Consider the following 24,515-nt stretch of genomic DNA (forward strand, 5'->3'; position numbering starts at 1 on the left):
TAATTTTTAAAGTTTGGCAATTAGGTCTGCTATGACAGTTTAAATTGTCTTTATGTCAAGTTGTCAGAACAAAAACATCTCAAACAATGTCAACTTTGCATTAAAAGTGACATAACTTACCGAATGACACTTAACGACAGCTGTCATAAGTATTCATTGATGTTCATCACAGCTGTTATGTCAATCTTATGAATACCTTTTCAAGGAAAGTGTTACCAAATATCTGACTGCTGCAGGAACAAAGGAGCGTCTAAGTCGTTCAGTAGAACACTGAGGCATCACTAACCGCTCACTGAAGCAGCTTTTAAGATGCTTAAATATATTGTGGAGTGGGTGGTTACCATGGAGAGAACATATCATCATGTTCTCTCTCTCTCTCTCCTGTGTGTTGTAGATCGGAGGGACGTACGCCAAACCAGTCATCCTCCCTCCTGAGGTCTCCATCGGAGCGCTGGGGAAAATGCAGGTGAGTTGCAGACTTTCCCACGACCCATGAACACACCACAGACATCAAACATCAAAGTACTTAGATAAGCCAAGCCCCGCCCCCTTCCTGTGTGTGTGTGCAGGGTAAGAAATTAAGAAAGTATTTTCGGGGCAATTTTGGCCCCCGTGGTCTAAAAAATTAGGCCATTTTCAAAATGTGTGGGGGCCATTAAAAAAAAGGTAATTAGAGCTAGTGAATTAACACATAATACTGTTGAAATGAACGAGTTTCGGGGCAGATAATGTTATTTAGAGGCTGCATCTCGGTGCCCCGGTCAGAAATAAGGTCCAGGTTGTTAAAAACGACACTTCTCCTTTAAACTTATGGGCTATAATAACATCGGACGTTGTTTATTGATAAACTGAGCGCCGACACGTTAGATGATGAGGGTACAAAGTAATAAGAACTGGTAGATTATCACTGTGCGTCGCAGTAGCGTCAGGCCGCCCCTCAACTCATTGAGTGTCAAATTTTGATTTTTTTTTTAATTAAAGGGATAGTTCAACATTTTGGCAAATACACAATCCAACAACTCCACAACGCTCTGGTGGACAAGTTGTGACCTGCACATTCACCACGCTATGAGATAATAACACAACGTTACCAGACAGAGTTGTTTTAGAGGGAAATTCATGCAAAACCGCTGATGCACGTTGCCTTCAGGGACAGTTTTTCATCAACAGTCTCTGTATTTCCCTCTAAAACAACTCTGTGTGGTAACGTTGTGTTATTATCTCATAGCGTGGTGAATGTGCAGCTCACAACTTGTCCACCAGAGTGTTGTGGAGTTGTTGGATTGTGTATTTGATGAGTTTGATGAGGGGAACCAAGAAATCCCATAATGAGCCTCCGTAGCGTAGCTCTGAGCAGCTCACGGCTCTGCTCCGCCGTTCTAAAAACAGCTTGCACCGACAATTGAAGGTAACGAACCTACTGCTAAGACTATAGGGATTATGGCAATGGGCCAATTTTGCCTAAATGTTGAACTATCCCTTTAAATATCTGGGGGAGTATGAGTTATTCTTAGACTTGAGAAAGTTGATAAAAAGCTTTTATTCTTAAGTTTGAGAGTTGGACTAAATTCCACAAAACAAAAAACACAAAGACTATAGGGATTATGGTGATGGGCCAATTTGCCAAAATGTTGAACTATAATGTACATAGCGGGGAAAAAAATCTTCATTTGTTTGTGCGTGTGTGTGTGTGTGTGTGTGTGTGTGTGTGTGTGTGTGTGCTCTCAGGTGCTGCCCCGGTTCGGCGCCGGCGGTCAGGTGGTCCCGGCTCACATCATGAAGGTCAGCTGGTCGGCGGATCACCGCATCATCGACGGCGCCACCATGTGCCGCTTCTCCAACCTGTGGCGGGAATACCTGGAGAACCCGGCCAGCATGGTGCTGGACCTCAAGTGACCGGACCCAACCGGATGGAACCGGATGGAACCGGACCGCCAACACTAACACACCTTCACCTCTCCCCCTTCGCCGCCACCGCTGCTGCTGCTGCCTTCATCATCATCTTCTTTTCTCTCATTTCCTTGTTGCCTTTGAGCGAGTTGCGGCGGCGGCGCGATGCGGCGGGGGAGGGGCCAGCCTGTCAATCATGTCGTTTCCATGACAACCACTCACTCACTCATCCCCTTACTCTCTCACTCTCTCTCTCTCTCTCTCGGTTGGAGGTTTAGAGGTTTTTGTAGTTTTTGGTCCAAGTTGAACCAGGGTTCAGCTCTTCAGGTGCTGGTGGTCTGAGTCTGGGTCTGGATTCTCTTTGCTGGGGGGTCGGGGGTGTGTGTGTGTGTGTGTGTGTGTGTGTGTGTGTGTGTGTGTGTGTGTGTGTGTGTGTGTGTGTGTGTGTGTGTGTGTGTGTGTGTCATCAGTTCATTGATCAGTTTGGACTCTGGTACCCCCCCCCCCCCCCCCCCAACCCCTCTCTGGATCCTGGACCGGACCAGTTTTGTTGTTTTTTTTTCTATTTGGAAAATTAATCCTAATAATTTTAATCTGTGAAACTTTTAATTTGAAAATCACAGGACAGGAAGTTGGTTCAAAAGTGAGACTGAACCAGTGTGTGTGAGTGTGTGTGTGAGATCCAGGACCAGAGTCTGAGACCTGAGACCCGGGTTCACCAGAGTCCAGTTCCACCAGTTCGATCCAGATCAGATGAACCCGTCTGGGATCTGGTCCAGCTTAAAGTGGTTTTCTGAGTCCTGAACCAGGACCACCGCTCTGTGAAAGGTCCAGAAAGTCTCCGCTGATCATCAGGACCAGAACTTCACATGGTTCTGGTCCTGGTTCTGGTCCTGGTCCCGGTCCGATCTGGTCCCGACTGACTGAACTGTGTGTAAATGAACCGGTGGACCTGCTGCTGGTTCTGGTTCTGGTTCTGGACCCGTCTGACTGTTACTGCTCCTCCAGCTCCTGAGGGGAGACCTGGTCCTGGTCCTGGTCCTGGTCCTGGTCCTGGTTCTGGTTCTGGTTCTGGTTCTGGTCCCGGTCCCGACGTCTTCCTCTGGGCTGCTGGGTAACGATGGTGTCGTAGTTTTTTTTTTTTTTTTGATACTGACCTTTATTTTGTTTTGTTTTGTTTGTTTCATGTGTTGAAATGTTTGTTGTTGTTTGTTGACGCTGTCGTGGTTTTGTGTGGGGATGTGGATCTGGATCAGGACTCTTGGACCTGGTTGTGGTCCTGGTCCTGGTTCTGGTTCTGGTCCGACTCATAAACAGTGAAGTGTCTGAACCCTGGTCAAACAAGAAAAAAGAAAAGAAAAAAAACTCAATAAAGTTGAAGTGAACCAAGTCTGAGTCGTTTGTGGTGAGTTCAGGTTCCTCAGAGAACGTGGGAAAAGTCAGTTTCTGGTCCTGGACCCAGTTGTTCAAAGGGTTTAAAAACTGATTGGATTTTGGATCATTGATCAGATCAAATCTTGAAAATGGATCAAACCTTCATCAGTTTGTGTTAGTCGGATCAGGAAAACGTTGATCCAGAACATCAGGATTATTCTGATCCCAGCAGTTTGGTGGATTCAGGAACAAAATGGGATTTAAATTAAATTTTATCTGGTCAAATAAACAACATTTATGATGTAGAATATATACAGTTTTGATTATTTCACAATTAAAGAACTTTTCCCCAACTATTAGCAAATTTACTGAGATTTGAAGTTTAAATTTGAAACACATGGGAAAATGTTCCCAATGTATTTGACTGATGTACTGTATATTTGCATTTTTAAAATCTATTTAAACATCCAGACCAGATGAGATCATTTCTGGCTGTTTAAAAAACACTGAAGAAACAAAAAACCAATCCAACAAAGTATAAATGAAACAGTAATCTATTTCAATTTTAAATTTTTTTTTTTTAATTGCTTTATTTATATATATATATATACAGAACAATACAGTTTTGCGAGGGGTAATAGTTACAGGGTATCCGTGGGGTCTTAAAAAGTCAAAAATTTGAAAATCTAAATTTTAGGCCCCTTTTCGCTCCTATAAATTCTGTAATATTCGCCTATCCAAGGTGTACCCAAAGTAAATTGAATGCTGTTCTTGAACTGTTTGGAGAATATGGATGTGCTTGGTCTCTTTTGAAAGGCATCACTCTGAAGTTTTTCCCTAAACTGAAATAATCACTATAAGTGCTATTATCATTGAGTAATCTAAGTTGGAACACACTGAATTAGAATGTTTTTATTCTCGCCTGAATTTTTTTGTTGCAATCAGATGCCTGAAGATGAGTGTAGCTGAGAATTTTAGCTGGAAAACACAATGGGACTACAGCATGAAGCCTTACCTGGCCCCAGTTCAAATTTGATAACAATTCTGCTAAAAATGAGTATTTTACACATGTTTTACTAAGTGTATGTCTAGGCGTTTTCCTAAAGTTGCCATTGAGAAACAATACATGCGCCAAGTGCAGCTTTTGCACAGTTACGCATGAAGATGGCAGTGCTGCCTTTTCCCAGGGACAGTGAATGCAGCACATCGTTCGTTTCGTAATCTCATTGGCTATTCAATGCATTAGTTGCCATCGGGACTTTTTCCTATTGGCTGAAGCCATTCAGCGCTGTCGGAGGGGATGTTCCTCATGAGACACAGCCACTCATTCGCTATTGCAGGCGGCAGCCGGGGACAGGGAGCTTGTGATTGGTCGAGTGAGCTGTCAATCGAAAGGTCAGAGTGCAGCGCCATTTTGAGAAGTGAAATAAACATTGGCTGTATTCGAAACCGCATACTATACTGCTAGTACGTAGGGGAGACCGGGGACAGTAGCAACAGGGGATGGTTGCAACATGTCATTTTTCTCCAATCAGGAACAAGCTAGAGTGATGATACTCACACTGCACATGCTTAGTTGGATTCCCCCCCTTGCAGAGAAAGATCAGTTGAATTCAAAAGATGCTCCAGGTTTTATTGCAAAAAAACTGTTTTTGAGGTATGAAAGTATTTTTTTTCTTGAGCTTTGTTTTTGTTAAAACTGTTGTCACTCTTTTTGTGATTCTGCTCAAACTTATATGGTTTAAAGGAGTGACATGTTAACTTTAAGGTGATATGATTAGCATGTATCAAGAGCACTTTGTTTAGCTAGCACATGGGGTTTCATCATGGCTGTCCGGTCGTTGCAACTGTCCCCGTGCAATATATGAATATAAAAACAGACCACAAAACAGTATTTTGACATTAATTTTTTTTTACTGTTGTATTGCTAATATTAAAATGATGAGAGAATAAATGACAATGGCAATATAAAAGTTATTCCCTCACAAATTATTCCATTCATCCTATACACTGAAAGTCTTTTTTTTTCAATTTGAATATTTGACATCTGCACATGCAGTAATTCCTCCTCATCTAGACAAATCTATACTGTAATTGCCATCTGATCAAAGCTGATGAATAAATAACACTATAGAACTTACATTTTTGATAATAATCCTTTTACTAGACATGAAATATATTGTATTTGTAACATGTTGCAACTGTCCCCGGGCCCGGGGTCAGTTGCAACATCTGACTCCTTACACTCAAATGCAAATTGTGAAGAATGTGGATTCTGTAATCATCTATTAATTGTATTGACTATTAACAGACAAATGTAAGTTTATTGTATAAAAATTTGGTTTGTCTAATCCAAACCGTCTCTGAGTAAGAGAGCCAAATGCAAAAAGTGTTGCAACTGTCCCCGGTCTCCCCTACTGATTTGGCCAAAATGTAGTATGTAGTATGCAGTATGCGAACAAAAGCAAAATCTGCAGTATGCGAAAAGTTCCCGGATGTCGTACTGATTCGGAAAATATTTCCAGTATGCATCTGACCAGTCTACATCGCCTACTGTATCCCACAATGCAATGCTCCCCTGACGTCCTAACGTAACCAGAGCGTAACCAAAGACGGTAGTGTAGCCGTGTACCGTAACTATAGTTTAATAAAATAAAACTTAATGCAGACTGATCGGTTCATTGTAAAATATTTATTTATTTTTTGTAAATGTGGTGATTTCTGTACGTAACGTTAGGCTCCAGAGCCCCGAGGCAGCGCTGCTCACACACAAGAAGCTTCACTTTACATTCAAACAAACTAACTTAATGCTACTGCCACAATTGAGATTTCATCAATGAGACCAACATTTTTCTCCTAAAAATAACTTAACCAGCCGGTGGTAAACCTTTAAAAACCTGCGGGTAAGTTAATTAGCGACCGTTTTCTCCTCCGGAATGACGTCGTAGTGCTGGCCGGCCGAGCACGTCAGGAGCCGGGCTGCTGCCTCTGTGATGTCCCGGTCGCTGCGGAGCTTCACTTCTCCGAAAAACATCGGAGAAAACTTTTAAACAGCCGTCATTTGGATAAACTGGCCGTATATTTGGGGTCTTAACAGTTACTTTCTCGCATGAAAAAATATTAAAACTTAAAAAAGTTACATAATTACAGCGCTAGAGCGAGAAATAAAACAGCTTTTAGCCTGTTTTACAGCTGCTGCTACCGGTTGCCGTGAAATGCATTCTGGGAAACTCGTATACTGCATACTGCGATGATAACGGTGTCGGTCTGCTGAAGCAGCATACTGAATCCCACATTCAGTATGCAGTATACAGTACATATAACGCAGTATGTAGTAGGCAGTACGGTAGTATGCGGTTTCGAAAACAGCCATTGTTTTCATGTAAACGCCGGATTTATGAGGAGAAATAAACGGATTTACTGGATATACAATGCGTAATTTCATAAGATGCAGCAGCGGGATGAGGCTATCTACCGGTACAACCGTGTGTTTTGGACTAAATACTTTACTGGATTGGATTTACTGGACTTTTCTGAATGTAACGAGACCAAGCTTGTGGGGAAACCCTGTGATCCTGAGCCTGCCCTGACACAAATCGTGAGTTATATCGGCTTTTTACGAACTTTGTTAGCATGTTTAAAGTCTGATTCGAGTGTTGCTGTGATGATTATATTTGGAAATGGTCGGCATATCTTTAATCACAACAGTTTTAGCTTTCCAACGATATGTGGTATGACTATTTCAAGTCACTGGTGACATCCTCTATGACACCTCCCTGTTTAAAACCCCCCCGGGGGCCCGTGGGCGGGCCGTTGGAACGGGAAGAGGTTGTCTTAAATTTGTTGAATTATTGTGTTCAAGTCTTAAATAATTTTAGACAGGTCTTAAATGTTCTTATGCCCTCCATGGGCGAGCATTTCACTCGCATTTGCCCCTAAAAAAAAAAATACATGTGTGAAACGGGGAAAATCACAAAAACAGAAAGATCACAACCTGCGATTGGTCAAAAACTACAAATCCCACAATTCTCTGCCTCAACAATAACAGTAGTTAGTGTAAGTAAGGGAGAGTGGAGCTGTCGGTGGAAAGAGGAAACAACGCCACGTCTGGTCCTGTTCTATGTTGTTGGTTCACACCGTCACCGTTTATTCGTTACGTCCGCGGTGTAAAAGGCCGTGACGCAAAGACGCGATTAGGCGCGAGACGCGGTAGACGCGACTTTTTTTTTTTTGCGATGCTACACGCGATTCTTTTATGGCGACGGGACCCTCGCGTCTTCGTCTATTTCATCGTGTTTGGTGGGAAGACCCACAGGGGCTTCCCACTCAAACACGAGGAACGCTTTTTTTTCGCGCGAGCTTTTACGCGCAACCAAACGCGAGATACGCGAGTTAACGCTCGTTTTCACGAGCCCGCCCATTTTCACTACAACAATTTTTTTTTTTTTTTTTTTTTTTTTTTTCAAAGGAGGTTCAACTGGACTTAGTTATTTGTCTAGGAAGACGTTTCACCTTCATCCAAGAGGCTTCATCAGTTCATGTAGCATCTGACCAGGCTGGGACTGGTCCAACTATCTGGTGTGGAGACTCAGTATAAGTCCAGTTGCTTTCGATTTAACCTCCTTTGAAATACTATGACCTGGACAAAGGAGAATATGCACAGGCCTACAACAACATTTCTGCTCTCACCAACCATGGTTGAGGTCACAACGCTGCGCTGTAGCTGCTCTGGAAGTCCGAGACACTGAGGCCAAAGAGGAGCAGTGCGTCGCTGTGTCGGACTGTTTGGATTTAAGAAGCTGCACAGAGTCAGGTGAGCAGAAGCTGCCCCCCCCCCCCCCTCACCGTGGACAGCGGCACAGACACAGAGACAACATGGAGCTGTGTGACAGGTTGAGTTTTATTTATCATGATAATTACAGTTTTTCTCAATCGCTTTGGTGCTATTCTCAGATCAGAATGGAAGTTCTCATAACTATTAGTTCAACCTCCACAACATGTAGTCATTTGTCCACATCATAGTAGCAGTTTCTCCTTCCTCTGAACAAATTGTAAATGCTTTTGGACATGTATCAGTTGCTCTCATACAATTCTCTGCTGTTTTACAACATTATCATTTGTTTATGTCATGTCAGTCAAAATGAACTATACTTTTGAACGCGGAATAGTCTTTCTCTATTAAACTAATAGTCCTCATTTCATTGCTTGAGTCATTACAAAAAAGGGACAAGAACTTTTTTACATTTAGACTTACACGGTACTGCACTACAGCATTTTATAAGTAGGAAGCACTTTGACAGTATTGTACACTACAGTAATAATGGTTGATGCAGTACATGTACACTGTACATTACTGTAATTTTACTCTGCATCACATAGGATTACAAGACAACCTCACAGAGGTGGAAGAGACTGAGCCCATTACAAACAATGGCATAAGGTTGAAAGAGATACAATGTAAGGATGACATTACTGTATCTTTGGGAATATTGAATCTGTTTCAATCGCTACAACTGACAGAGTGATGTAGATGAAAATGTGACTGGAACGTCTGGATGTGCAGGAATGATTTACAGTACTCTGTAGGTTCAGTTACTAGGCTATATGTACTGCAACATTGTTTATGTAAAGTTGTACCCTAAGAGTGTTTCTTATGTTTGTTGTAGATGACTGTAGTGTATTTTTCCTTTGCACAATGCTGTGAACAAATCAGAATTGCAAAGAGCATATGCAGTAGAAATGTGAAACATACATATTCAGTATCTCCACTAAATACATTAATGTGTAACTTTACTGTAGTTTTCACATGGCTGTACAAGTAGTGTATAGTGCTGTCTGGAGCATTTTCAGGTAGTATCATCACTTTTTGCATTGGAAAACACTTAGAGAATAAAGTGTCCTAATGAAAACATGACAAAGCCATTTGACCATCTTGTTCATAAACGATGGTGTCAGGACTTCTCATTTTGACGACACTGACAGTTTCATTGACATGAGTACTTGCTTTTGAGGGATGGACAATCCATTTTGAGCAAGTGACGCGCTTTTGCAGGTCATCCACTAGGTTTTGCAGTTTGCAATAATTGTTCTGAGAAATGCACTAACTGTTGTGCAAATGTTAAGTGTGATGTGAGAAAAGCACCAAAGCGACTGAGAAAAACTGTAATACATACTTAGTAACAAGCCTGTAAGTTCAACAAATCAGTATATGCTACTGTGACTTAACTAGCCTAGTTAAATAAATAGATGTAGTTTAATACCATAATATATAGGGCTGACCAAAGGCCAATTTATTTACTTCATGTGTCAAATATTTATTACTTGTTGCTACGACTCATTTTAGCTTCTTTCACCAAACTCCCATGATGCACTGAGCTCCTACATCCCATCCTTGTTCTTTAGGGCTGCTGCTGTGTGTGGACCAGATGCTGCCGTCACCATGACAACGTCCCAACGTGCAGGAGGACACGCGGTCAGAAACTCCAGAGGTCAGAGAGGAGGTGGGTGGTCCTCCGCTCTGATTGGCTGAGAGACCCCGACTCCTCTCCCTGGACCCAGGACCGGCCCAGTCATGTGACTCTGAGTGAGGGGGGGTAAGAGGGTAAGAGGGGGGGTAAGAGGGGGGGTAAGAGGGTAAGAGGTGGGGGTAAGAGGGTAAGAGGGTAAGAGGGGGGGTAAGAGGTGGGGTATCTGTCGGTCATGTGACCTGGAGACTCTGACTAAAATTAACCAGCAGCTGATCTGATCTGAGGTCAAATTTCTCAGCATGGACGACGACTGTTGCCGCTGCGCTGAGACAAGGTGAGAGCTGCTACACTGAGACTGTGTAGTACTGCAGTACTACTACACTAATACTACAATAGTTCTAATATACACATTCGGTGCAACTTAGACACATCATCAGTGATGTAACCTGGGTTCACTGGGTGTTTCGGGTCTCGCAACATCATACACCCTCGCCCAGGCGACCCAGCCGGGGTTGATCAAGCCCCAGCTTGTGTCTAAGTAGCATGTGTAGCCCACGGATCTCCCCGCTTGATCCACAGCCATCTCGACGCCTTTTCTGCCGCGTCTGTGATGTTCTTGATGGCTTTCCTTATTTGCAGTCCCTTCACTCCCAACATCTTGAGTGCCCTGATGAGAGACTGGCCGGCGAATCCTCTGCATCCGACCTCGATGGGGTTGCACCGGGTCCTCCATCCCCTGCTTCGACATTCTCCTGCCAGCTCCTCGTACTTGGCTCTCTTCCTCTCAAAGGCCTCTTCCATCCGGTCTTCCCAGGGAACAGTCAATTCCAGCAGGACCACTTGCCTTGTTGTTGCTGACACCAGGACCATGTCTGGCCTAAGTGTGGTCACTGCGATGTTCTCCGGGAATTTCAGCTGTTTCCCTAGGTCGACTTCCAGCTGCCAGTCCCGAGCTGTTGCCAGCAGCCCCCCTGTTTGACTCCGGCACTGCTGTGGCTTCTCCCCAGCCCTAACAAAGGTGATGGACTGCTTTGCTGGTTGTTGGTGTTTGCTGGTGGAGATCCCTGTGCTGATGGCCTCTGCGATGACCCGCAGCACTTGGTCATGTCGCCAGCGGTAGCGCCCATCTCCCAGCGCCCTGGGGCAACAGCTCAGGACGTGCTCCAGCGATCCACCTTTCTGGCAGAGAGGACACAGTGGAGTCTCGGCCAAGCCCCAGCGGAAGAGGTTGGATGGGCTCGGGAGGACATCGTACACCGACCGAACAAGGAACTTAATCCGGTGTGGCTCAGCTCTCCATAGCTCTGTCCACGATATCTTCCGTTCAGCTACCCCGTCCCATCGGGTCCACGCCCCCTGCTGCCGCATCCCCACTGTCCTACTGCAGCGGGCTTCCTCCACCCCTGCTCGGACTGCCTCCTGGATCAGCTGGCGTCTTTCCTTTCCCTGGGCCTTGTTATAGCGTGGTCTTGGGTTGCTCCCGAGGCCTGCCCGTCCGGATGCCACTGTCCCCACCAGCTCGCTGTGTCGCAACCGGGACTCAGCTTGGTCGACTGCCTCGTGGGCCTTCCATTTCCTGCCTGTTCTTACTTCTATGCTAGCCGAGGAGACTTTGATGTCACTGGAGTCCCTGTACAGCAGCACCTCTCTTGCTCGAGTAACCATAAACTCCTCCGTCAGACTGCTAAATGGCAGTTTTAGCTTGTTGTTCCTCCCGTACAAGGCGATGCTGCTGAGGCTTCGCGGTAGGCCCAGCCACCTCCGCAGGAAACAGCTGACCTTCCTCTCGAAGCACTCGGTGGTAGTCATTGGCACATCATAGACCAGTAGCGGCCAGAGGAGACGTGGCAGGATGCCGTGTTGGTAAATCCAAGCTTTAAACTTGCCTGGTAGGCCTGACTTATCCACTGCTGTCAGCCAGGTCCCCAACTCCTCAGATGTTGCTTGGAGCGCTCCGGTGTCCTTCAAGGTGCTGTCGTAGATCTTGCCCAGGCTCTTCACTGGCTTTTCACCCACAGATGGAATCTGGATGCCTCCTAGTGAGAAGCGAAACTGATCTGAAACCTTCCCCTTCTTCACCACCAGGGACCTGGACTTGGCTGGCTTGAAGTCCATCCGGGCCCAGTTGATGAGTCGCTCAAGGCCTTGGAGGATCCATCTACAGCCCGGGACTGATGTTGTAGTCACCGTCAGGTCATCCATAAATGCTCTGATGGGGGGCTGCCGCACACCTGAGTTGGTGAGTGGGCCTCTGCACTCCACCTCTGCTGACTTCACCAACATATTCATGGCCAAGGCAAACAATATCACGGAGATGGTACATCCAGTGATAATGCCCTTCTCTAGCCGATGAAATGTAGATGTTGATGTTCCGGCAGTGACTCTCAAACTGAAACAGCTGTAATAGTTCAGAATAAGGTCCTTGATCTTTCCTGGAACGTGGTGTCGGTCAAGCGAGGTTTACACCAGCTTGTGTGGAATGGATCCGTAGGCATTGGCTAGATCTAGCCAAAGGACTGCCAGGTCTCCTTTGCCTGCACGTGCCTCCCGGCACAATACTACTACGCTGTAATAATACTACCTCACTGTTATACTGGAGTACCACAGTACTGCAATACTACAGAGCTCTAGGAATACAACACTAACTACAACATGACACCAGTGTTCACCGACTACAACACTAACACTGTGGTACTGTGTGATACTACTACAACACTGTACAGCTGTACTCTGATAATACAACACTGTAATACAGTAGTACTGCAATAACACAGTGGTGCTATGATAATACTACTGTAATTATAGTGTAGTACCACAACACTGTAACACAACAGTCCATTACTGTGATAGGCTACTACTACACAACAATAACACTGTACATTGTTATATTACTGCACTGTAATACTACAGCACTAATGAAAATACAACTAACAAGATACACTCAGAGTAAATGTACTTTTTTCATTCTGTGTAACTGACAACGTGAAGATAAATGGAAAATAAATCAAATCAAATCAAATAAATCACTGTTGTAATTTCACCAAAATGAGGATTTTCTGTTATATTGTAAATTTAAATTTTCCTTTATTGTCATCGAGCAACGAAGAAATATAGGTGAATCTCTCCCTAATCATTTTAAAAACTATAAAATAAATATACAAAGAGTAATTTAAGATATATATTCATTATGAAATAATGCAATACATTTTCACCTCATTTTGTAATAAAATTGTTAAACGTAATATGTAATAAACTTTGCCGCATTTTGTTATAAGTTGTTACATATTGCATTAGTTACAAAATACAAGTGTTGCACTTTTTTATATAGAAACTTTAATAATAATTTTGTGCAAAATGTAACAACTTATTACAAAATGCAGCAAAGTTTATTACATATTGTGTTTAAGAATTTTATTACAAAATGTGGCAGATTTTACAAAATATTACATCATGAGGTGAAATTAATTACATTATTACAAAATGCGGCCTCAATACAGGCCTCAATTAAATGAATAATTAAAAAACGGTTTTCTTTACAATTTATTTAGTCAAATAGAAATGAAATCAAAGAAATGAAATGTTTTGTATTTGTTCCTACAGGATGATCAGGAGGAGAGCGAGGCTGCAGCTCAGAGGTCAGAGGTCATCTCGCCTGTCTCCCCGTGCGGCGCTGTGACGTCATCGTCGTCGTGGTCACCATGGTGGGGGGCGTGGTGGTGTGCGGCTCCATCGGCTCGGTCAGAGCTCTGTGGGAGACCCGGATCAAGAGGAGGAGGGAGGAGCAGGACGAGGAGGAGCAGCAGAGGAGGAGGAGCGGCACCGAGCGGCGCTCCAGACTCAGCCTGGGGGTCTGGGAGGACCGGGCCGTTCTGGCTCCACTCAGACAGAAGCTGCAGACCGAGGACGGACGGCTGGTGCTCCGCATCGAGCAGGAGGAGTGGAAGGTATCTACAGATTATTGTCCTGGTCCAGTCTTCGGTCTGATGCAGGGGCGTAGCTTTGGGTTATTTATTTATTTATTTATTTATTTAAAGGTTTAAGGATCAGGGACATTGCACATTAATAAAACATTTAAACAAATGTAAACATGCCAGAATTAGCCAAAAGGCTATTTTGCATCTGTTGTCCCTGGATTGATGTTTAAAGTCACCCTAAAAGAAAAAGAAAAAATGTTGGATTATCAACATACAAATAATACATTCAATGATTAAAAAGCTGAATAGTGGACAAAAGACAGAGAGCTCAGCGAAGGTCAATGCATACACACACAAACTAACATAAAACTGAACTCAAACAGCAGCCGCTACAGACAAAACAGAAGCAACATTAAGCAGCAACACCAACAGAAAAAAAAAAAAAAAGTACACAAGACACAATCACATTATACACATTGGACACATTAGAAGCCATGCACAAAAAGCAACAATACTAGACAATTAATACACTGACAGACAACATGACAGGAAATGTAATGTTCACAGCAGGTTAAACATTTGGGGGGGGTCTCTGTCTTTATAGGGATTTTTTTAAACAAAAAAGTCAGCGTATGCATGAAAAAGTGCAAAATCATTAACTTTGATAAAAGGACAAGGCTTATTTACCTCTTTATTTTGTCATCCCCACCTTTCAGTCATTTACCACTATTAGTATTATTATCTTGCCTGGATGAAGCATTATGAACATAGCACATCACAGCTTGTCAATAGCACAATGTAAAAAAAACAATTTGATTCAGAGAGAAAAGCCAATTCAGTAGCTACTGAGACCAGACAGCTGACTTGAGATAACACTTAACTTTTTAACTCAGTGATATGACTATCACCTCTTGGGACAGTGTCTTTTCTCCTTTTATATGATGAACCAGCCATTTAAGACTGTTTCTTGGCCTTGTGGCTCTTTTCATTATGTTTCTGAGCAGAATATGGGCTTGACCAATTATGACCAGAGATTACCACGTCATAAAATAATGGCATTACTAACGGCGCTACTTTTTTCAGTAACAGTAATCAAAAAAGTTACTGTTTCCCCATTATAACGCTGTTACCGTTACTGACAATAAAATGCGCAGAAAATAATAATACACCTGTTAAAGTATAGCCTACGTTCTAACATCTTTTTCAGTCCGTCAACTTGTCTAATTAGTAGAAAAAAGCCGTTTATCTGGAATCAACTGGAGTTGGTAAACGGGAGGTTACGGGGATGAGTCAGAGTAATTTGACATATTTGAGCATTTTATTGAAAAAAGTAACGCAATAGTTACTGTTATTATGTAGTAATTCAGTTACTAACTCAATTACTTTTTGTTAGGGCTGCTACTAATGATTATTTTCATTATCAATGAATCTGTCGATTATTGTTTGTTCAATAAAATGTTTAAAAACATCAATCAGTGTTTCCCAAACCACCAGACGACGTCCTCAAATGTCTTGTTTTGTCCACAAACCAAAGAGAGACTCAGTTTATTGTCATAAAGGAACAAAGAAACCAGAAATATTCACATTTAAGAAGCTGAAATCAGAGAATTTGGACTTTTGTTCTTAAGAAACGACTCAAACTGATTATTAGATTATCAAAACAGTTGATAATTAATTTAATAATCGATTATTGTTTGATTAATCAAGTAATTTTTTTTTTTTTTTTTTATATCATAAATGACGCCCTTGGTCTGATGTGAGTGTTTGTCTCTGCAGGTCCTACCGGGCTGTCTGGTCCAGCTCAACCAGGTCCAGGAGTGGCAGCTCCACCGGACCGGACTGCAGAAGATCCCTCACTTCATCTCCAGCTTCCAGAACCTCCTGGTGCTCGATCTGTCCCGCAACGGCGTCTCTGAAATCCCCAAACAGATCGGTCAGTAGCTCCCGACAGGTCAAAGAGGGGGTTTAGACATGGGTGCAGATCCCGGGGGGGAATTTCTGAAAAACATGAATTGTCCCCCCCAATAAAAATACCCCAAACTATTCAAAATTTAGCAAATGTATTTTCAGACTTCACATTCCTCACATCTAAAAAGAAATTATTGAAATGGTGGAACAAATAATGTTTGACAAATATATTTCTAGGTGTAACCCTGATAAAAAATACAGTGGGTTTACTAAATGTATTTGTGATGGATTAATGTTAAACAGTTCAATTTTAGTGTAAATCCATGAAAAGAGTATAGTTGCAGTTGCTTGATGTGACCACAGGAGGGCGCTTTAGGTACGCTCAATGAGGAAAAGTCTGGTCATGCGTGCGTTGCATGCTGGGAAGAAGACGGGCAAGAATTGCTCTGATACGGATGTTGCTGTGTGATACTGTCGAGCAAGATCGTCGGATGTTTTGTGGAAGAATACGGTTTTATTTTCACAGTACGACTCTGTTCAGCTTTTTGAGTTATCCCGAGGGAGTGCCCGTGCGACTGTAGCCGGAATAGACGCTTCGTTTTGTGTTTCTAACCAAGAACTCCGGTGAGTTGTAACGTTACTGTGTTATGGTGATATGCTAAGTTGCTAACAGCTAATGGAGACGTGAGTTTTCGGTTGTTTATAAATGCAGAATGTTAAACAATAATGCCATAAAACCAATCGGAGTTGATTGTAAATGTTTTAAGATGTTGTAATGAGTCCACAAGCTAAGTTTTGAGTTGGGAAAAAGTGCATTTATTTACGGGTGCAACGGTAATTTTCCCTGCGTCACTCCGACGCCATGTTCAATGTTAGTGAGTGAGAAAAGGGTTCAGTGTGTGCTAGCGCAGCCTGATATTTGCACGCACAGGTTTTTGCTGTGTTTTTTCTAATGTAAATAGTGTTTAAATTCATTTCTGAAATGATAAAATATGTATTTTGGTAATGTAAAAGAGAAACATGATTGAAAAGAGATTAGAATTGATTTGTGTAACATGATTCATACAGTACTGTTAAAAATACACACTAATGGTGACTCGAGGTTTTAATATTTCATGCTACAGTTACTTGTTATTTTGTGGACAGTATTGCTGGTTACATTCGAGTAAAAAGAAGAAGATAGATATAATTCTGTACAGAAATTCATGATGCTGGTCACTTTGTGTCTATGCTTGTTGGTTGCTGAGTGCTGGATCTGCGTCGAGTTATCTGCGGTGAACCGGGTCTTCTGTCCGAGGCGTGCCGAGGTCGAAGGGGATGCCATATCCTCCATCTTCATCACTGCCTTGAGAGTTGCATGCGCCTGGAGCCTGAGCAGCGCAGTAACCATTCATTACACACATACTACCCGGGTAGCATACACACACATACACTAAAAGACTTGGACTGACACGAATACGGATTCATCCGGACTTTTGACTGAACACATTGAACTTTGATATCAGATCAGCTACGAGCTGAGAGGACAATTTATTTTGTTTTTGTTTATTATTTTTATTATTTTCATACCATTGGGGATTTTGAATCACAATTGATTCCAACTGATTTTGATGTTGTGGGAATAAATATACTTGTGTTTACTACTTACCTTCCCTCGCTCCTTGAGACGAATTAGAACCCAGAGGTTTATCTTTAGTGGTCTTAGTAAATCACAGAGAGTTACATAGGGCTGACCCGATTATCATATTTTGATAATCGAAGCTTCGCGTACATAAATCGATCAGGGGGGGGGGTCGTAGCGGAAATAATGAAAGTAATGGCAAACAAACACTGCATATCTCATAAATCAAGCAGGTTTCCAGGATGCCAAGTCGCCTACTCATTTTAATGTAACAGTTGCCGATGAGAACCAGTGTCACGGACTTAAAGATTGATTACCATTACGAACGAAGCTTCGATTTTTTTGGGTCAGCCCTATATATTTCTGACTCCACATTCCACCTCTGGTCTCCTCCACTACGATGCAAATGATGGGTAGTTTCTTACTCAGACGCCGATGATATCAGCAGGCTTAAAAAAAAACGACCCCCTCAATCTTAGGGCTTCATATTTTTTAATCATGCATAAAGTTCCATACACTGGGAGAAAGGAAGATGGTGAGAAGAATTGGGGATCTGGGAGGGTCGGTGGGAGGCGAAAGATAAGAACGTGAGTAGATATTATATGTCCGAGACCCTTTAAATTATAATTTACTAATATAACAGCAGTGATACTCTCTGTTGGGTGTTTAGGACAAATAAACAAGAAAGGTATAAGCACAATAAATGATTCCCTGTGCAGGACTTTTTGAATGATATGCCGAGACTCTGCGGAGTTGTGATTTATGGCGGCATGGTATGAGCTGCATATGGGCAAAACAAAAAAACAAACAAAAAAAATCACTTTTGTGTCCCCCCCAATCCTGGCATCAGATCTGCACCCCTGGGTTTAGAAGACCGACCCTGTAGCCGGTCTCACCATGTGTCCTCCTGGTTCTGGTTCTGGTCTCAGGGATGTTGACGTGGCTCAGAGAGCTGATGCTGAGCTACAACAGAGTGCAGGTGGTTCCCGAGGAGCTGAGCGGCTGTGAGAGTCTGGAGAGACTGGAGCTGGCCATGAACCGGGAGCTGGACCACCTCCCTGACCAGGTACGGACCAGAGTCGACTTATAAACAAATTATTGACTGAAAGCTGCACTTAAAGGGTGTTACGACTGCCGTCGTTTGGCCTGGGTGATTATAAGGGTGCATATGTATTTCTGCCGTCGCTGGCTTGGTGTGTATTGGGTATGTGTGTAGGTGTGCTTGCGTGTGTGTTTATGTCTCTTTGCAGCTCCTTAGTCGGGTGGCCAGACTCCTCCCCCTCTGGTCCCGATTGGTGCTTCTGAGCTGGCTGGGGATTGGTGCGGCGTCTGAGAGCGGTCCTGGGTCCTGGCATAAAAACCCCGAGTGGCAGTCGGCAGCTGGGCCAGAGCGAGGCAGACCACGCGTTCCTCCCCTTCACCCAACCAGCCACCTTTAGTCTTTGTTGTGTTCTCCCGTAGGGGTGGACCGCCATTTGAGTTATCCAGTTTTCTCCTGTTTTTGGTTAAGTCAGGGAGGTCAGCCTGTGTTCTGTTGTTTTTGGTTTCCTTTGCAGGTTAGTTTGTCCCTCTGAGTTAGATCCTCTTTTGTTTGTTATTTTGGCCGAGGTCCACCCCGAAGTTACTGAACCCTGTCATTATTTAATTATCATTTATTCTGTACCAATAAATATTGGTTTATTTACTTCTGGCTCCGTGGCTGCTTGAGTTTTGGGGAGAGAATGTCACACTTTCATGTTGCTCCTCAGACACCCCTAGCTGGGGTGTAACAAGGGATAGTAGAATTTTTTTTAAAAGTGGGGTTGTATGATCTACAAATAGCCCCTAAGTACTTTAATTGCAGTAGAAGACTCTCTGCACTCCTCCCGTTAGCAACGCCAGCCCATAATAGCCCTGCCCAGAGATTTCATAACTGCTGCTATACCCCCTACGGAGGTTATTGCCTGCCGTCTTAAATGTTTATCGTTTTTAAATGTCTGATTGTAACTCTATTTATGTAAGTGTCATGGGACTACGGATGGAAACTAGCTCCTAGCTAAATCCGACATATTTACTACAATTAATTGTTGTTTTTTTTGTATGTTCATGAATATGTGAGGTCCCATTTCAAATAAACCTTTAAATAAAAAATAAAAAATTTACAACATACAGTGTTGTGAACAGACCCAAAGAAACGGCCTATTTTCACGGCCTAAAAGAGGTTTTACCTGAAAAAAAAATACACAGTTCCATTGTTTGCTATAATATAATTTTTCCAGCCCCTCAAAGTGCAGGAAAAACACAGTTTTTATTTGGACCTAACCAACTGCTGATCGGCGGGCGCTAACCCTGGGCGGGAGGGATACGTGAGTTGGTTAGGTCCAAATAAAAACTGTGTTTTTCCTGCACTTTGAGGGACTGGAAAAATTATATTATAGCAAACAATGGAACTGTGTATTTTTTTTCAGGTAAAACCTCTTTTAAGCCGTGAAAATAGGCCGTTTCTTTGGGTCTGTTCATCTATTTGTAGATCATACAACCCAACTTTTAAAAAAAATGCTACTATCCCTTTAAAAGGTAGTTATTAAGTGTCTTAGTCACACCTTTAGTGAAGTGTAGGACTGAATCTTAAATCCGGTCTCAGAGCCGAGTTACCACAGTACTGTGTGCCGTAAACTGAATTTTAGATGTCACTTCCAAGTCTTAGAGGATTTTAGCCTTAAAGCAGAAGTGAGTGATATATTTGTGTTAATATAAGTCTTAAATAGTTATATCTTCCGACAGCAATCACTTACATAGAGTGTTTGGACTGAAACACGGGTCTCTCAGTCCCTCTGCTCTGCTCTGAGCCGAAGAGAAAACATTTATCGTATCCTACAGTTTTTATCCAATGAGGAGAGAGAACGGCATGCAGGGCTGTGTGTGCAGCCAAGGAACGCCGTGAATGTGGTGACGTAGCGACGAGGACTGTTATGGTGCGTTCAAGGAAACTCGTATTTTTCCGACCGTGAAGTGGTACCAGTTCGATCTGGTACGAGTTCACCGGTCGGAAGTTACGAGTGGCCGTTATAGTGACTTTCACCGGTAAAACAGGTCGGAAAAACACGAGTGGGTTGCCTGGAACGCTACAAAGTTGTAAGTTGTGACTTGAAGCTGTAATTTACGATTTCAAAAGCCTGCCTGGAACGCAGCATTAGCGAAAACGACCGGATCACTCACTTCTGCTTTAAGTGCTGAGAATTTGTGGAATTTAGTCCAACTCTCAAACTTAAGAATAAAAGCTTTTTATCAACTTTCTCAAGTCTAAGAATAACTCATACTCCCCCAGATATTTAAAGGGATAGTTCAACATTTAGGCAAAATTGGCCCATTGCCATAATCCCTATAGTCTTAGCAGTAGGTTCGTTACCTTTAATTGTCGGTGCAAGCTGTTTTTAGAACCGTGGAGCAGAGCCGTGAGCTGCTCAGAGCTACGCTACGGAGGCTCATTATGGGATTTCTTGGTTTCCCTCATCAAACTCATCAAATACACAATCCAACAACTCAGTTAGAGGTAAATACAGACTTGCTGCTTGCTGAAAAACTGTCCCTGAAGGCAACGTGCATCAGTGGTTTTGCATGAATTTCCCTCTAAAACAACTCTGTCTGGTAACGTTCTGTTATTATCTCATAGCGTGGTGAATGTGCAGGTCACAACTTGTCCAACAGAGCGTTTTGGAGTTGTTGGATTGTGTATTTGATGAGTTTGATGAGGGAAACCAAGAAATCCCATAATGAGCCTCCGTAGCGTAGCTCTGAGCAGCTCACGGCTCTGCTCCACCGTTCTAAAAACAGCTTGCACCGACAATTAAAGGTAACGAATCTACTGCTGCTATGACTATAGGGATTATGGCAATGGGCCAATTTGCCAAATGTTGAACTATCCCTTTAAATATCTGGGGGAGTAGTCCAGTAAACTTTTATTATTATGTTTGAGAGTCGACTAACTTCCACAAATTCTCAGCACTTAAGACTAAACTGACCTCTGAGACGCTGGAAAAATACAGCCCCAGAACTTGAACCAGAATCTACAAGAGGTTCTGGTCCAGCTGCTGGTCTCAGGTCTGTTCTGTGTCCCCTCTCTAGTTCAGACACCTGAGGAACCTGCAGCACCTGGATCTGTCCATGAAGGACTTCACCGGCATGCCGGACTGCGTGGTCGCTCTGCCGGCGCTCCAGTGGCTCGACATGGGAGGAAACCGTCTGCAGTGTTTACCTGAGGACATCCACAGGTGGGTGGTGGAGACACAGTGTGAGCCCCCCGCACTCTGTCACCTTTATTTATACATCTATTCTTGGACTTTTGCCTACATATTTGTATTTACACACGTGTAGAAACCTCAGCCGATGTGGCCTTCGTTCTCTGGACATTATACAGATGCAGGAATGGAACTGGGCAAAAAGGCTTTTAAATGTTCTGCCCCGTCGACCTGGAACGATGTGCAGCAGCACTTTTTTCATTTAATTTCATTTTGATTTATTCCATTCATGGTATACACAGGGTTGCGCATATTTACATAATGTACACATAGTCACCATGAATGAAAAGGAGCAGGATGAAGAAAACTTATAGTACCTGCCCCTCTCTGTTGTTATACTTACATTGGCTTACTTCAACACCAATATTATACTCTATTTCAAAATATTAAAGATGATGAAACATAGTAGTGACAAGAAAACAAACAAAATAGCAGTGGACACCACTCGTCTATCTATCTTTTCTTTTTTTCCCCTTCTTTTTCTCTTTCTCCTTCTTCTTTTTTGTAGACATTTATCTTTTCTTTTTTAAACATTTTCTTAAACTGAGACATACTTGTACAACTTTTCAGTTCCTTGCTTTGTGAATGCCATAATTTTACACCTGCAACAGAAATACAGAAATTTGTTTTAAGCTTAGCCTTGCAAATGTATGTTTAACCCTCAGATCCTGTGAAAAATCACTAACGTTCCCCTGATAGGGACATTTTTTGTACCCTGTTTTCAAACACACACCACGTCAAAGTAAAAATAGGTATTACACTAATTTTTTAGGGGGGCCTGATGGGCGACCTTGATGCTGATTGGTCACATGATGTTTGGCGCTGACGTTGATGCTGTCCTCTCATTGGCTCAGGCTGCCTCTCTGGGACTCCTGCACTTCCCCATCCTGAACGCCTCATTGGACCAGAGCTGCCAGAACATCACCTACAAGGTACGACCCGGTCCAGACTGGACTTCTTTATTTTTATCTCTTTCTACATTGTAGATTCAAACTTTTTCTTTAAAAACCTGGACCCAGTTGTTCAAAAGGTTTTGAAATCCCTTGTTTTGCCATCCAGGATCACGTAATCCACCTTTACCTTTACCCCAGTTGTTCAGAGCAGATACAAGCTTCTCTAGATGACCAAATCCAGATAATAAGAGTTTTAACTGTGAATGGAAGGGAGGGCAGGCCGGTTTAACAGCAGGAGAAAGGGCTCATGGGAGGGGAGAAGAGGAGAGAGGAGAGGAGAGGAGGAGAGGAGAAGAGGAGACCAGAGGAGAGAAGAGGGGAGGAGAGAGAAGGAGAGAGGAGAAGAGGAGAGGGGAGGAGAGAGGAGAGGAGAGGAGGAGAAAGGAGAGAAGAGTAGAGGGGAAGAAGGGAGGAGAGGGGAGAGGAGAGTGGAGGGAAGAGGAGAGGAAAAGAGGGCAGGAGAGAAGAGGAGGGGAGAGGAGAAGAGAGGAGGGGGGAGAGGAGAGGGGAGGAAGGGAGAGGAAATGAGAGTGAAGGGAAGAGGAGAGGAGAGGGGAGGAGATGAGAGAAGAAGAGAGTAGAAGAGAAGAGGGGAGGAGAGAAGAGGAGAAGAGGGGAGAGGAAAGAAGGGAGGAGGGGAGAGGAGAAGAGAAGAGGAGGAGAGATGGGAGAGGAGAGGGGAAGGGAGGAAAGGAGAGGAGGAGAGGAGAGGAGGAGAAGGGAGGGGAGGAGAGTCACCAACATGTAGTGTGGACTAATAAATAAGCACCGCTAATGATTTTTAAAAAAAAAGTTTTCTCCTCCGAGGCAGCCGCGGCATAAATGCATCCCTGTTTAGTACGGGCACCTGACATCAGTAAACAAACTCAATAGAATCATCAACATGGCTGGGAAGATAGTTGGTCGTCAACAAAGATCACTAGACAGCCTCTATGACACTGCTGTACAAAGGAAAGCCCTGTGAATAATCAGAGATGAGACTCACCCCCTACATAGTGAATTTGAACTACTCCCCTCAGGGCGGCGGTATAGAGTACCTCTGGCAAAGAAAAAGATCTACAAGGGCTCCTTTATCCCCAATGCCATTTCTATAATCAATAATACACAGTAAAGGAGATCTTGAAGTGTGGTTGTTACCTGTATGTATGTTTTGTTTTGTTTTTTATTATGTGATCATGGTTGATTTGTTTTGACTCATGTAAGTCTTGCTGGCAAGTGTCTGTTTTTCCTATGTAGGTGAGACCAAAGATGAATTTCCTGCCTTGGTGGGACAATAAAGTTTTCTCGGAGAGACTTGGATGGGAGAGATTGAATATTTAGCAAACCACATTTAATAGTTTAATAGTTTTATTGAGTTGGTGTGCTGGAGCAGTGGTTTTAAGTTTAACGAAGTTGCTATAAATGACGGAGGAACCTGCAGCGGGGCGTGTTAAACTGTGGCTCTGCTGGCTGGTCTGAACTCTAGGTACTTGTCAGGTCACTTTGCCTTTCTGAGACGTTGATTTGCTGTTCAACATTACTCTGTGATGTTTTTCCTTTACTTTCTGTTTGGATGTTTTATACCATAAAATATTGAGTTTCTTTTTTCTATCTCCATGAGGTGCTGTTTGCTTCAGGACTCTGACTGACTGGTGGCTCGTGGCCTGTGCCAGTGAGTGTGACTGATGTTGACTAAAGCAATGATTTTATAATTGGGAGTTTAAAGAGTAGACACGGTCGCGCACATCCAGTTCAAAAGGTGCTGGCCTCAAAATTGTAGACAGGAAAGGCAAGAAAAGGACCTTTAAAAGCAAGGATCACAGAGCACAGATGTGCTATCCGAAACCATGACCCGTCCAGTCCAGTTGCAGTTCACTTCACAGAAGCGCGTCACAGCGTTGCCTCATTAAAATATATTGGGATTGAATCAATCAAACTCCCTCGCAGATGTGGCAATGTTGACACTTTACTCCTTAAGAGAGAACTATACTGGATATACACGTTGGACACCTTAACTCCCAAGGGTCTAAATGAGGACTTTAACATCAGACCTTTTTTGTGATTTTTTGTGAGCTCTTTGTGAGCTTTTTTGTTGTGAGCTTGGTGAAAAAGTTGAACAATTTGTGAAAGAG

The 24,515-nt window shown here is 43.2% G+C and overlaps 2 protein-coding genes across 2 annotated transcripts in view; both read left to right on the top strand.

Moving 5' to 3' along the window:
• The window catches only part of LOC310995557 (leucine-rich repeat-containing protein 39-like), a 40,944-nt gene extending 38,618 nt beyond the window's left edge, over window positions 1-2,326 (top strand). Inside the window, exons 6-7 of the mRNA XM_083984646.1 lie at window positions 395-466; window positions 1,729-2,326. Of these exons, the coding sequence (XP_083840772.1) occupies window positions 395-466; window positions 1,729-1,896 (240 nt within the window). The 3' untranslated portion in view covers window positions 1,897-2,326. The remainder of the gene's footprint in view (window positions 1-394; window positions 467-1,728) is intronic.
• A 7,621-nt stretch (window positions 2,327-9,947) lies between these two features.
• On the top strand, window positions 9,948-22,369 carry LOC310995692 (leucine-rich repeat-containing protein 39-like). Its single transcript, XM_083984814.1, has 6 exons — window positions 9,948-10,065; window positions 13,332-13,675; window positions 15,422-15,578; window positions 18,104-18,240; window positions 21,279-21,424; window positions 22,306-22,369. The coding sequence occupies exons 2-6, from the start codon at window positions 13,430-13,432 to the stop codon at window positions 22,340-22,342; spliced, it is 723 nt and encodes a 240-aa protein (XP_083840940.1). The 5' UTR covers window positions 9,948-10,065; window positions 13,332-13,429; the 3' UTR covers window positions 22,343-22,369.
• The last annotated feature ends 2,146 nt before the right edge of the window (window positions 22,370-24,515 follow it).

This window comes from Trachurus trachurus, assembly GCF_905171665.1.
Source record: "Trachurus trachurus genome assembly, chromosome: 13".
Taxonomy (NCBI): domain Eukaryota; kingdom Metazoa; phylum Chordata; class Actinopteri; order Carangiformes; family Carangidae; genus Trachurus; species Trachurus trachurus.

Bases quoted from the DNA above. Each gene is read 5' to 3' on its own strand.
- LOC310995692 (XM_083984814.1), top strand. From the start codon at position 13,430: ATGGTGGGGGGCGTGGTGGTGTGCGGCTCCATCGGCTCGGTCAGAGCT. The intron at 13,676-15,421 runs GTATCTACAGAT...TTGTCTCTGCAG, and splicing joins TCGAGCAGGAGGAGTGGAAG to GTCCTACCGGGCTGTCTGGT. The intron at 15,579-18,103 runs GTCAGTAGCTCC...TTCTGGTCTCAG, and splicing joins TGAAATCCCCAAACAGATCG to GGATGTTGACGTGGCTCAGA.